The sequence below is a fragment of the Nannobrachium achirus genome (genome assembly GCF_963921795.1).
Source record: "Nannobrachium achirus genome assembly, chromosome: 6".
Lineage (NCBI taxonomy): Eukaryota > Metazoa > Chordata > Actinopteri > Myctophiformes > Myctophidae > Nannobrachium > Nannobrachium achirus.
The window spans coordinates 69,641,298-69,656,093 of record NC_137815.1 but is presented as its reverse complement, the minus strand read 5'-3'; the positions used below and the strand labels follow the sequence as shown (position 1 = coordinate 69,656,093).

General features: G+C 44.2%; 1 protein-coding gene across 1 annotated transcript in view; it reads right to left on the bottom strand.

Moving 5' to 3' along the window:
* Nucleotides 1–509: 509 nt before the first annotated feature.
* The window catches only part of LOC308287525 (protein kinase C delta type-like), a gene marked incomplete at its 3' end in the record, with an annotated part of 64,550 nt that continues 50,263 nt past the window's right edge, over nucleotides 510–14,796 (bottom strand). Inside the window, exons 14-18 of the mRNA XM_080728731.1 lie at nucleotides 8,419–8,481; nucleotides 6,941–7,079; nucleotides 5,613–5,801; nucleotides 3,672–3,800; nucleotides 510–668 (exon numbers count right to left, since the gene is read on the bottom strand). Of these exons, the coding sequence (XP_080584857.1) occupies nucleotides 510–668; nucleotides 3,672–3,800; nucleotides 5,613–5,801; nucleotides 6,941–7,079; nucleotides 8,419–8,481 (679 nt within the window). The remainder of the gene's footprint in view (nucleotides 669–3,671; nucleotides 3,801–5,612; nucleotides 5,802–6,940; nucleotides 7,080–8,418; nucleotides 8,482–14,796) is intronic.

The following is a 14,796-nucleotide window of genomic DNA, read 5'->3' as shown; positions in this document are numbered from 1 at the left end:
CTTTTTATTTCTGTTTTATCTATTAGTTTGGTCATTAAGGTCCATGGAATGAGAGGTCTGCTCTGCCAGGAAACATCGCAAAAAAAAGTAATGGCCATTTGTATACCGGTATTCACTGTCCCATGGACTTCACTATACACAAAAAAATGAAAAAATCTGCTTTAGGTAGCATGTGAGGGGTCCCCTCACATAGTGAATATACAAATGGCCATAACCTTTTTTCGCAATGTTTCCGGCAGAGCAGACCTCTCATTCTGTGGACCTTAATGACCAAACTAATAGATAAAACAGAAATAAGTACGGTATGACATCACAGATCATCTCACATTTTGGGTGACTGGGTCCCTGGCTAAAATGGACTATTTGGTTGCATCTGTACACTCTCAAGAGTTATTGGGGTTCCCTGAAACGAAAACGTTTGAGAACCACAGCTATGCAAACAGTGTGTGTGTGTGTGTGTGTGTGTGTGTGTGTGTGTGTGTGGGGGGGGGGGGGGGGGGGGGTGTTGGTCACTTTTCTAGAAGATGCTCCATTTTGGGGTTTATGAAAGAGAATCCATCAAAAGCGCTTTGATCCATGGAATCTATGAAGTTCTTGTCGCTGTGCGACAGACGAGGCTTCTCGCTGAGGAATTCGCGGTCAAAGTTGCTGCAATCGTTGGCTGCTTTCTGTAAATGACCAGAAGAATTGTGTGAAAAGAGTGGAAACATATAGAAGATATGAAGAAGATATATTATAATTGAACAATCCGAAGACACAAACCATGTCTTACCGCGGCTATCATGATTTAACCACATGAACCCTAGCGTTTCTATTCTGGACGTTCCCCCCGAATTTGGGGTCCTAAATAATAAGACAATGTAGAGGGAAAAGGGAGGGGACCAAATACAGGTACCCTCTATATTTGGTCCCCTCCTTTTCCCTACACACAAACAATCACAAATAAATTCCTGGTCTACAAAGTATACAAAGCATCTGTGTCATTTTAGATTTTAGCACTGGCTATTCAAAAATAGCAGATCTACAAGCTCACAGCAGATCTGCCACACTGCAAGCTTGTACATCTGCTATTTTTATTTATTTTCTTTCTTTTTTTAAAAATCTCAAAAGTGTGAGGACTAGGCTTGGAATGTCATCATTTTAGGGGCAAGGCCACTTGGCCTTTGGAGTTGTGCATTTTTTGAGGGCACAAAGGCCAAATGCCAGGTCAGGAAGGCCATCAAATAAAACAAGATTTTAGTCCATTGAAATAATTAATTGAATTTAAGGGTTACATTTAATATGTAGAATGCTACATCTGCTGTGAAATAAATAAACGGGTCTTTACAATCTGATGCTCAGCCCTGCACAAATTAAAGATACTGGATTGGTTTATAAATGGGGACTCAACAAAAAATCTAACCTTGGTTCGAAGTGAAGCGGTGAATTTTTATTCTATGTGTTCTAGAGCTATGAACTCTGTGTTCTAGATCTATACATTCTGTGTTCTAGATCTATACTTTCTATGTGCTTTAGTTCTATATTTTTATGAATTCTGAATGAATGAATGATTTTATCTGGAGGGCCAAATTGTCATGTGAAGCTTGACCAATCCTCAATTCTGCATGCACGGGACAGACAATTGCCTGTTCATTCTGGACTGGAATGACCATATATGGACATGTACGGGACACACAAAGCCACTCCTTGGAAGCGGCTTTCACCGCTTCAAAAAAGAAAGACACTGGTGTCTACATATTGACAAGACAGAGACAGAGGATAAAGTAGTACAGTCAGCTGCTGCATGGGGCATTAATGCCACTGTGGCCTCAGGGCATGCCATATTTTGGAGGGGCACAAGGCCAAGGGGCAACGACGGCCATGGCCTTCATGACCTCCCTGAAATTCCTGCCCTGGTGAGAACTAGTAGTACAGGGGATAATACAAATGTTCGTACCACCCAAGGTGACCGTAACATTTTTTGGATTTTCTTCTTCGTACATGTCGCTAGTTTATATTTTGGTATGATAACCCTTTCTGAGAAGTAGCTTACTTGATGTTATCACTAAAAACGACGGTTTAGTGGTTTGAAAAAGGGATGAAAAGTGATGAGTCATCACTTTTCACACATTTGAGAGGGCCGTTTTAGCCCAAGGAATGTTTTTTGTGCAAAACAGATGCTTGCAATGGATTCAGAATCATGAAAAACCCCTAGTTTGACCCCTCATATGCTACATAAAGCTGATTATTTTTTACCTTTTTTCCCCTGTAATGTAAAGTTAATGGGACACCGACTGGTGATAACATCAATTAAGCTACTTCTCAGAAAGGGTTATCATACCAAAATATAAACTAGAGACATGTAGGACGACAAAAATGTAAAAAACTTACGGTTACCTTGGGTGGTACTAATTTGTGAAAATACCAGTAAGACTCCCTAATCGGGAGATAAGCGACCGTAGGTGGCTTATCTCCACAAATAGGGCAAAAATGTGTTTTTCCAAAATCTTCCTGATCCATGTTGATGACATGAGTGTAGACATGCTGTGTAGTGATATTCGTGATTTTAGGGCAAAAACTGTAGGAGCAGTGTCCAAAAATGTGTTGTAAAAATCGGCCTGAAGGTGGCGCTACAATAGGGCCATGTGAGAAATGAGGGGTGGGGTCTCCGCGTTGCCTTGGCGGACGAATAGGTACCGGCCCCGGCTCTCCCGGACGCTCCTAGCCCGAGTTACGGCATTTTATGTGCGCTGCAGTGGCAGGGGGTCCTCCACTGGGGGCGCCACCACTTTTGCATCCGTTCTGGAGCACCAGGAGTCGGTGGTCCCCGGGAATTCCCCGTGAGCAGCCCCGTTGGGGTGGTCATTTGGTCATTTTTGCACATTTGGTCATTTTTTACATCTGGGGGTCCCCCAGGGACCTGGGGGTCCCTGGGGCTCCGGGGGTCCTTGGAGGTTGTAGTTTGGCAGGCAAGGAGTGTGTGTGTAAAATCTGGCATGGATCGGGTCAACGGGTGCGGAGATATAAGCAGGGAAAAAGTGTGACGTGTGACGTGTGAGCACATTTGGTCATTTACATCTGGGGGTCCTCCAGGGACCTGGGGGTCCTTGGAGGTTGTAGTTTGGCAGTCAAGGAGTGTGTGTGCAAAATTTGGCATGGATGGAGGCAACGGTTGTGGAGATATGAGCAGGGCAAAAGTGTGACTGACTGACTGACTGACTGACTGACTGACTGACTGACTGACTGACTGACTGACTGACTGACTGACTGACTGACTGACTGACTGACTGACTGACTGACTGACTGACTGACTGACAGACAGCCGGTGGAGGTTTCTACAGTAAGTAGCTCCCTACGGTCGCAATCAGTATTATCCCCTGGTCTATACTGATTTTTTTTTTATTTTTTTTAAGATTTTGTTTTTGGGCTTTTTGCCTTTATTGGATAGGACAGTAGACTGACAGGAAATGGGGGAGAGACAGGGAGTGACATGCGGCAAAGGTCACCCGGATCGGGAATCGAACCGGCGACGCCGACAGGCATTGATACCGAAATGGCAATGCCTATATGGTATGCACCTGGTCCACTAGGCCACCAGGCGCCCCGTCTATACTGATTTAGAAGGCATTTGAGGAGTTATCAGGTCTTCATGGGTTCATTCCTATTAGGAAATGATGATGACTACAACATACCACTTTGGGTTTGAAAGGGGGCTCCACCTCCCTGGCCTCCAAGGCTGGCCAGTTGATTGTCTTGAAGAAGGGGTGTAAACGGATGTTGCCCACGATGCCCAGCCTGTGAGTGGGGTCTCTCTCAAACAGCTGCAGGGGGGCACAAGTAAAGAGACAGAATAAGACAGCCTGTGAGTGGGGTCTCTCTCAAACAGCTGCAGGGGGGCACAAGTAAAGAGACAGAATAAGACAGACTGTGAGTGGGGTCTCTCTCAAACAGCTGCAGGGGGGCACAAGTAAAGAGACAGAATAAGACAGACTGTGAGTGGGGTCTCTCTCAAACAGCTGCAGGGGGGCACAAGTAAAGAGACAGAATAAGACAGCCTGTGAGTGGGGTCTCTCTCAAACAGCTGCAGGGGGGCACAAGTAAAGAGACAGAATAAGACAGACTGTGAGTGGGGTCTCTCTCAAACAGCTGCAGGGGGGCACAAGTAAAGAGAATAATAAGGGATAACTTGGGATGTTGTTGCTGTTTCAGACAGATAGGTTATGTATAGAGGAATACATGGCATCACACAGGATGGCACACAGTCCAAACCTGTAGTGTTCATTTAAAGAACGATTACATTTTGGTTGAGATTTAGGTTGTAGATGTAGAGTTAAGCCCTTTGCACACAGACGCGTTTTTTTTTCCGCACGGAAAACAACGGACGATTTCATTTTTTAAAAGAAAACAATGATTCTCTATGACCTCATGCACACCGGCTCCGAATTTGCCATGCGGCAGGTGGCTGGGGCTGTGCGTTTTTTTTCCAGATCGAACCCAGTTCGATTTGTGCGTCTTGTCGCATGCGGTGAAAACTCATTGACTCCTTTTATGACTCCTCTTCGGATCCGCAGTATGGATTCCGCACAGCCTTGCACACCAAATCCAATGCGTTTTAATCAAGCAGCAAACGGAAAGAAACGCAACGGTCCTGTGTGCAAAGCCCTTTACCATGCCATGATGTAACTGATGTAGCATTATGATGTAACAAGTATGAAGTAACAAACATTGGCAAGATATCGCCAATAGTTGCTCCGTTGATGGAAAGAAAAACATAATCCCAACATATTCTCCCCACTGACTTACAAGTGAAACAGATGTCAAAGCCTGTTTTAACACAAACCAATCAGATTTTGTCAATGTACTGTATAACATTACAAGGCCCTAATTTTTTTCAGAATGAAAATGTCCTGTTTCCCAGGATCCTGGAAAGTAAAATCAACAGGAAGTTGACATTTTTATTTAAAAAAAATAATAACACAGAAGCAGGTATGTTATATACAGTCGACAGTTCTAAATTAGTGATTTTGAGACCTGTTTCACCATTCAAGACTCATTTGAACGATCGATTTTTATTCAATGGAGCAGCTACAGAAGCTACAGATGTCTTACCAATAGAGTGTGACGTAATTTACACATCCTACCTGGTTCACGGTTTTCTTCCCCCATTCTGAATTCCCATAGACCTTTTTTCATATGGCGTCATATAAGAACTGTGTTCCAATTATAAACAAATGATCTCAGCGGTTTGACTCATAATGGATATGAAGAATCAACTGATGGTGAAAAAACGCTAATATTACTGTCGCCGAATTCGTTACATTTTTGCTAGAAACAGGCTTTATCACTTATGAGTGACTGACTATAATAAACCATACAGAGCCACCTTGCCGACAATATCGCAAAGACCGTTTGTTTATTTTTGGACCACAATGCTTATATGAGATGATTTAAGATGACCCAATGTTATTCTCTGTAGAGAATTACTTCTGTGGAACCGGGGGATGAGCGAGTCACGTCATGACTTCACTGTTCTATATTTGGAGGTACATTATGGAAAGGTAACGTTCCTTTGAACTGTGTGAAAACAGAGCGGTTTCATTGTGCAGACAGAGTGAGGCGGTAGAGTTACAAACCCTCTCCATGAGGTCTTTGGCCTCCTTGGTGATCCAGCGGGGGTAGTGGGGCGTGTCCATGCGGATGGACTCGAACAGCTCGTCCTCGTCGTCGCCGTGGAAGGGCGACTGGCCGATGAGCATCTCGAACAGCAGTACCCCGAACGACCACCAGTCCACCGAGAAGGAGTACTTCTGTCCCAGCAGAATCTGATGGAGGAGGACGATCACAACACAAGTTAACACCACTTCAACAGGGGGTCCGGGACCCCTAGGGGATCCTCAGAGTTACTACAGTGGTGCCGCCGAAATCTTTGTGTGATAGATTTTTATTATTTTCTACTTTAACCACTTGAACCCTAGCGTCCATATTCTGAGAACTTTATCCAAAAATAGCAGGTCCACAGGCTAACAACGACTCGTGCTGCGAGGTGTTGTGAGCTTGTAGATCGGCTATTTTCGGCAAAGAGGTTTGGTGTAGAGGGGAAAAAGAGCAGACTAAGTACAGAGTGAAAGGTCAAGTTTATTAAGTATTGACGGTTCAAGTGGTTAAATATCTGAAAACACAAATTAACATGAATCCAAAATACACTGATGATTGTGCTGTCAAACGATGAAACTATATGGGATCTATTAACAGGTTGTGGGGGTCCCTGCTTCAGGTCTCTCTCTCTCAACTAAGGGGTCCTTGGCCTGAAAACATTGAAGACCCCTGATCTACAGTTTCCCAAACAGACAAACCCCATGTTGGGGGTTGTGAGTAAATATCCCCTTTATTATGTTTCCTACATCTACAAGATTTAAACAACAAAAACTTTTCATAATTTCAAAAATATTTAATAAATAAAATGAAAAAATCTTGGCAGCAGTGTAAATAGCCAATCTACAAGCTCACAACGCGTTGCACAGCAACGCGTTGTGAGCTTGTAGAACTGCTATTTCAACGCGATGCGAGGTGTTGTGTGCTTGTAGATCGTCTGTTTTCACTAGATTTGTGCGACAGTCTTGTATGATGAAGCAGGGCTTTGCTTTACCAAAAGACGTACACATTTGAAACTTGGAGATACAAGGTTTCTGCCCGACAGTGACAATATTTTAGTGATTATGTTGCGAGGAAAACGTTGAGATAATAGCCATTTTGGTTAGAACTGACTGAAAATAACTTTGTACTTCACGTTTAAAATGATACTAAATATTTTTTCAAGTGTCCAAATAAATTCCAGATATTATCAAATGATCTCACGGCACCCCTGGACTGCCGTCGCAGCACCCCAGGGTGCCCCGTCACCCACTTTGAAAACCCCTGATCTACACTAATCAGGGACAAAAGAATGGCTGCAGATCCGTACCTCTGGAGCGATGTAGTCTGGTGTACCACAGAAGGTCGTGGCTCGGTTCTCTCCAAACACGTTCTCCTTACACATGCCGAAATCTGCTATTTTAATGTGTCCCTCGTGATCCAGCATTACGTTGTCCAGTTTTAGATCTCTGGAGACAGATAGACAAAAAGGGTATTTTATTTATTAACGCTGAAACACATGGATAAATACATTTCCGGTGCCTACTGTACATTCATTCATTCAGTCATTCATTCAAGATTAATTTATTCTCGAAATTACATTGAGTCGTTAGACTCATTTGCAGTGTAATATAATCACTGTTGAAAATAAATTGCACCTAGGGATTGAAAAATAGAAACCAAGACAAAATTAAAAACAATGACACACTGTGGTGTTGGGGGCAAACACTTGCTAATAAAAATACAGTTTATAGTGTTGTTTTTACAAAAGAAACACATTGGGCCCAATTCATCAAGTACTTTATGGCCAAATTACACAGATATTTTGATCTTACGGGCATTTAGGACAATTCCCAAGTTAAGGGTCAGATTCAGCAATGTTTTTTTTGTCTGGGATTTTGAAGGTAAGACAGAAATATAAGCCAGATTTAGTCACTTTATTTACACTATATTTACAAGCAGATTGATGAATCAGGCCCATTGTGTGGAATGGTTATTGTGACTAAAAGTATACCAGTGAAAGATAATATCGAAAATGTCGTTTAACTGAAAAAGTTGCACAGTATGGCCTTCAGTGCATGCATATCTATCTATGCCAGGGCTAGGCAACCTTAGGCACTGGTGCCAACATTGGCACAGGGGAGGGTGATCACTGGCACACTGGCAGAAGTGTGAGGGGGAGGATCTTTCTTTTAAAATAAAATATTTAAAGAAAATGTAAATTAAATGAGGTCCCCTCACATCTTGCAAATGACATCCTGCGCATAATTAATTCTCCGCCTGAGGAGGTGGGTGAGTTATTTCTCTGAGTCTAATGAGCATTACATCCTGATGTGAAAGAAAATAGTTCAAAAGAAGAAGAAGAAAAATAAATATTGTGTTGGAAATATTTCATATTGATGTGGTGTCATAATTAAACTTAAATGTTGATATGGCACACTGACTATCAAGAAAATAAAATCATGGCACTGTGTCCAAATGTCCAAAAGTTTGCCGACCCCTGATCTACCGGTATGTCGTTGTCGGGTGAAAACCTTGTATGTCCAAAACCGTTCGTTTTGTATTTATCATCTAAAAAATATACTAAACTAGTGAAAACAGCCGATCTACAAGCACACAACGCCTCGCACCGCGAGGCGTTGTGTGCTTGTAGATCGGCTGTTTTCACTAGTTTTGTGCGACAGTCTTGTATGATGAAGCAGGGCTTTACTTTACCAAAATACGCACACATTTGAAACTTGGAGATACAAGGTTGCTGCCCGACAGTGACGATGTGTATGCAGATGCAGCCAATGCTTATGCTCCCACCTGTAGATGATCCCTTTGGTGTGCAAGAACTGAAGGCCGCAAATGATCTCGGCCGAGTAGAACCTAGAGAGAGAGAGAGGACAAGAAAAGAAAAGAAAAAGGGCCGGTTAAGAGCGACACGATGTCAACCACCTGCCTGTGAAAATCTGGCTGATTGAAACGTATGGCAGGGTTTTCTGTTAGCTGCTCTCTCACCGCCCTCCCTCACTGTTTGGGAGCTCAACACCGCTGTCCTGTCCCTGTTCGGGGCAGGTGAGCTGAATTATTAAGCAGGACATTTGTATGGTGTAGGAGACGAGGTGAATAATGCTCTCATAATGGGAAACCTGAGCGCAGGCCATCAGCTAGGAGATTAGCCCGTCAAGGCCGGGAACACGCCTCTGTGTGTCATGTAACCACTTTAACTATTCTTTTATTTATACTTTGGCTATTCAAAAATAGCAGATATACAAGCTCATAGCGCGGCACCGAGTGCCACGCTATGAGCTTGTAGATCTGCCATTTTTGAAAAAGAAACGCATACATTCGTGCAATATCTGAATATATTTTCTTTTAAAGCGAGCATACAGGCGGCTACTACTCGAAACTGGTAAAAGAAAACAAAGCCTATCCCCCTGACATTTCTATTGTAAATACCTGTTTTACGACAGTGTCTTTTTTTTTTACATTTTCAGCATAGTTCTGTGTTTTATTTGTCTGTCATTCTATGTTATATGAGTTTAAAAAAGGAACCCAATTGAAACAAGCCCAAAAGCTTTTTTAAGGAATCCCTTTATGTGACCTTGTACCAGTGAACTGTACTGTCATGAAACTGTACCTTTTCCTAAGCAAACTTCTAATAAAGTCTTCAATCAATCGATCAATCAATCATATATTTGCTTCTGGGGGGGGGGGGGGTCCCCTGGAACAACATATTTTGAGATGGGGGTCCACGGCCAAATATAATTCTAGGGGTCATTGGCATTAAAAACTTTGAGCACCACAGATAAAGAAACATGCGTCTTTCAGAAAGCCATTAGGATTTAGAAGACATTTTGAAGGATGCCAAACAAAAACAAGTTTTACTCTTATTATGTACCTAAAAAGACGTAAGGATAAAGTACAACCTTGAACCTTGATTTCTGTGTGTTTCTCAGGTCTTGGTGCGTTAGCCTATCACTGACCTGCTTCTCTTGCCATCTGTGTCAGGAGGAACAGATTGGCTCCTGATAGGAAACCGAGAAGAGAAGCCACCACCACCGCATCACCCAGCGGCTGCTGCTGGCCCCGGGTTGCCACGGCCGCTTAACCCATTTAGAACATCATTTTATGCTTTAACTATTGAAAAATAGCAGATATACAAGCTCACAGCGCGGCACCGAGTGCCGCGCTGCAAGCTTGTAGATCTGCTATTTTTGAAAAATCGTGAAAATTAGAATTTTGACCCGATTCTATAAGTGTCTTTTGAATCCTTCTAAGATTAAAAAAAATATATATGTTTCTATGTCAGCAATCTGGTTAGCCATCGTCAAAGAAAAGGTCCTTTTCGCTTAACTGGAGCTCAGTTAGTCTGTTCTTGAGAGACTGCTATGTCAGTGGTTCTCAAACCTTTTCATGTGAAGGACCCCCAAAATTATATGTATTTGGCCATGGACCCCCATCTCAAAATATTGTATCAGGGACCCCCCCAGAACACAATATTTGAGTTACAAATGTTCACTTTGGGGCGCCCGGTGGCCTACTGGTCTAAGCGCATACCATATAGGCATTGATGCCTGGCGGCGTCGCCGGTTCGATTCCCGATCCGGACGACCTTTGCCGCATGTCTCTCCCCATCTCTCCCCTGTTTCCTGTCAGTCTACTGTACTATCCAATAAAGGCATAAAAGCCCAAAAACAAATCTTTAAAAAAAAAAAATGTTCACTTTAAAAATGAGATATTCAAATAGTTGCAAAAATGTTCATGATTTTTCAAAAATAGCAGACCTACAAGCTCGCAGCGCGGCACTCGGTGCCGCGCTGTGAGCTTGTATATCTGCTATTTTTCAATAGTTAAAGCAGTCAATAATTCTAGGCCTAAATGGGTTTAATATAAGTGACTCTGGGCCTGTTTTTCTGTAAAGCTGCTTGTTAGTTTTTTTTTTTTTTTATAGCCTTGTGTATTTGCTTATTTGGGCTTCCTTCCTATTGTTGTTTAATCCAGTGGTTCTCACACATTTTCACCTCAAGGACCCCCAAATGAAATGTGCATCTGAAAATATTTTGGGCCAGGGACCCACGTGCCAGATTTGAGTATCCCACATTTGTCACATCTTTTTTTTTGAAGGATATAAGCAAAATCTTATATATTTTTTTAAAATAAAATCGATCATCATTTTAAATCAATTAAATCCATTAGTTCAACTAACTGTTGCATCGGTGCCCGGCCTCGACCCGACCCGATACGCGGTTTCCCTGAACCGGCACGCGTGTTCCCCGCCGCAGCGGGGAGTGCAGTGTCTGGCCTCGACCCGATACGCGGTTTTCCGGAACCGGCTCGAAAGGTTCGAAATCTCCATATGCGGAGCTGATGTCTGACATCAGGTTTTTTCGGAACTGGCACTGTGTCTGCAACATAGTCTGACATAAGAGGCGTTTCCATAAAGCCACTTTTTGCGCATTAACGGCTTAGTCGCAAAATGTTTTTATGGAAACACTTCAAAATGCGAATAAACTTTCATTATCCGCAAAAAAGATTATCCGCTTGGAGGAGGAGGATTTTGAGGCTTAATCGAATAAACTAAATGCGCAAAAGTGAATGGAAACGGGTCAGACAATACATTCGAATAAAGTATGATGTTCTAGGTCCATTTCCCTTGCCGCTTTGTCCATGGTATAGCGTTAGCCCACAAAACAAACCTGTTGTTTGTTACACACGGAGTGACACGGACCATGTGTAAATTCCTCCCGTTTTAAGCCATCGGTGGCGAGCAAACCCTTCCTCATCCCACGGTGTTGCGTGCCTGAAGTGCCCAATCTACAAGCTCACAGGCACAGCAGCTCGCATCCACGTCTCCGCGCCGTTGTGAGCTTCCAGATCGGCCACCTGACCTTCCAGAGGACGCTGAAACTGCCACTGTGCAGCGACGCGACCGCGGTTTTCCCGGTGAATCGGTAGCTTTATGTATTGAGAGGAACTCTTGCCAATTTCGTAAGAGACTCGTCGCCAATTGTAATATATTTAAAAGTTATTTGGGGCCATGATGATGACGACATGATAATCCCTTCTTCCCACTACTAGACAGCGACCGAGTGACAGCAGTCAGACGTGCAGACGGTGCAGTGCTCAGGTACGGTCTGAAAAAAAACAGCCTGATCAACTCTTGCGACGTCGCTAATTCGAATGACACCCGCAAATGGAAACATGCTAAATTCGCTTTGTCTTAATGCGTATTTCTGATAATTCGCTTCCCTAATTCGATTAAGTTTATGGAAACGCCACTATAGTCTGAGGCACAGACAGATACAGAGATCTCCATCATGGGCATAAAGGGACACAGACAGACAGATACAAAGATCTTCATACACGGGCATAAAAGGGACACAGACAGATACAGAGATCTCCATATATGGGCATAAAATGGACGCAGACAGACAGATACAGATATCTCCATATATGGGCATAAATGGACACAGGCAAACAGATGGTCAAAACGGGTCCTATGACAAAAGGTATAATGGGGTTTGCATTAAAGGGTGGCGCATTCGTTTCCTATTTATGTGAATATTGATGTGAATATACTCATGAACCTTTTGTAACCTAAATGTCACACTGGGCTCCAACTTGGACCAAATATGGACATTCTATGACGGCACACTAAACGACATCATAGTAGTGACATCATTGACTGGCTTCCTATATAAAACGGTCTCGTGTTCAATGATACTGTCTTACAGAGCAAGCTGGTGAAAGTGTTGTTTCAGGACAGTGTTGTTGCTGAAGGTCTGGCAGATAATGCACTGTACGGTGAAGCTGCGAGGAGCCCCAAAGATCACCGATTGTGTCGCTGTATCGGCGGGACACAAAGTGTACGCATTCGGAGGTTACAAAAGGAACGCTAGAATTAGAAAACCTGCAGAAGGAGAAGATCAGATCAACGTGTTCGTCTTCAACACAGTGTCTTTGAGATGGACGACGTTGCCCCCGGTCACTACAACGAGTCACTGGGGGCGACGTCATTGGGGGTACCTCGATGTTCCCTGTGGTCGCCGTGGCCACACGGCCGTGCTCATTGAAGACATCGTCTACATCTGGGGAGGAGGGAAGCTTGTGCATGAGCTTTGCAACAACTTAGTTCTTTATGCATTTAGGGTTGACACGCACAGATGGATCACAGCTAGGGTTTCTGGGGCCGTTCCAAAGAGCAGACTGGACCACTCAGCCTGTGTCTGGGGGAAGGTCATGTATGTCTATGGAGGATGGACCTGGGATGGATGCCTTAATGACATCTACAAGCTGGACACCACCACCATGGTCTGGTCTTTGATTAACATCGGAGGTACTCCTCCGCCTCCTCCTTCGTCAGGTCACTCTGCCACCATCATCGGGACGAAGATGTTTGTATTTGGGGGCGAAGGGGACCAGGAGCATTGCCTCGATGTCAGCGTGTTTGACACGGAGACCAACTGCTGGCTGGACACTCATTCTGCACGGCTTCTTACAGAAGAACGCTGGAAGCATTCAGCCTTTGCCTACAATGGAGAGCTGTACATATTTGGTGGTAAGAAACATAAGCCTTCTGAAACCTGCAACGACATGTGTAAACTCAGTCCAGAGAGCTTCTCCTGGAAGGAGGTTAAGCTCAAGGTGAATAAGTCATTTTGGAGGACGGGGAGCAACAGTTGCATGGTGGGAAGTCGTGTGTTCATCTTTGGAGGTGATAAATGGGGCTTCACGCCCAACGGTGACCTGTACATCCTAGACTTGAGTCCTAGTCTTAAGACGCTATGCAAGCTAGCGGTTATTCAGTGCTGCCTGGAGCAGTCAGGACTCCCACACAACATCAGGTGGGAACTGGAGAATTGCAGGAGAATTACATACCAAAGATGACTGCCTTAACGACCAATTTTCATAAAGGATTACTGTACTGAAGTACTACATTTGAGGTAGGGTTGTTCGATTAATCGATTTTTAATCGTAACCCGTTTTTTTTCCTTTGGACGATTTAAAAAAATGGAAATCGTAAAATCGATTTTCACTTTAATTAGGGAAATTCTTACTCATTGGAGCCTTGCACGCGCAAAAAGTACACAGCCCCGTCCTCCTAAAGCAGGACGACAAGGTCCGACACCAAATTAATACTACTTTCTATCTGATGTGTAATTTCTTTGATGCGCGTTTAGCGCACGTCAGACTGAGCAGAGTTCACCACCGCACTGCGCTCACTCGCGATGGTTCAAGCAGCAAACAGAACAAAACGCTGCTGAGCTGGTAAACTTACTTACTTGTTGTAGTTTGAAAGAAGCTTATTAATTCTGTGTTACCCACCTACTGACTGTAGTCTCCTACTGTCCCTGTCACTGTGTTAATTTTGCGTCGGGAAGCGAAGCGCTTCGCCTCCGTTTACAATCAGTCAACATCTCCGTGCATGATTGGTGCAGGGCAGGGGCGTAGCCAGGAATTACATTTTGGTAGGCGAAATGCCTACCAAAATGCCTCACCAGCCTCCAAGAGCGAGAGACAGCCGCTGATACGAACGACCTACGGCCTGGTCGCGACCTAGGCCACGACCTGGAGGTCGTAGGTCCCGGTTCTGGAGGTCGTAGTTCGCGGTACATACTTGTTAGGTCGCGGCCGGTCTAGTTTCGCGACCCCCGGCCGTGGTTGCGCCACCTCGGTCGTCCCCGGGCCGTTGTTGCGCGATCGGGCCGTTGTTCAGCGACCTGGGAAGTCCGCGGTCGTATTTAAAAGGTCTTTTTGCAGAATATTCTAGAGCAGCAGCGCTATTCAACCTTTTGAAGCTTGTGATTGGCTGAACCGGAGGTAGGAAGCGCTCCATTGTAGTCACTTGGACCGCGCGAGGTGCACCAAAACCTATCCTTAACCCTAACCCCAACTCTAACTCTAACCCTAACCTTAACCCTAACCCCAACTCTAACCCTAACCCTAACCCTAACCCTAACCCTAACCCTAACCCTAACCTGCCGACACTGAGTAGCTAACCTGCCGACGCTGTTGAAAACGAGCGCTCCTTCCCTTAGCAAGCGTAGAGTTTCTAAACTCGCGTCCCTTCCCTTAGCAAGCGTAGAGTTTCGATCGCGGCGCTCCTTCCCTTAGCAAGCGTAGAGTTTCTAAACTCGCGTCCCTTCCCTTAGCAAGCGTAGAGTTTCGATCGCGGACTTCCCAGGTCGCTGAATTACG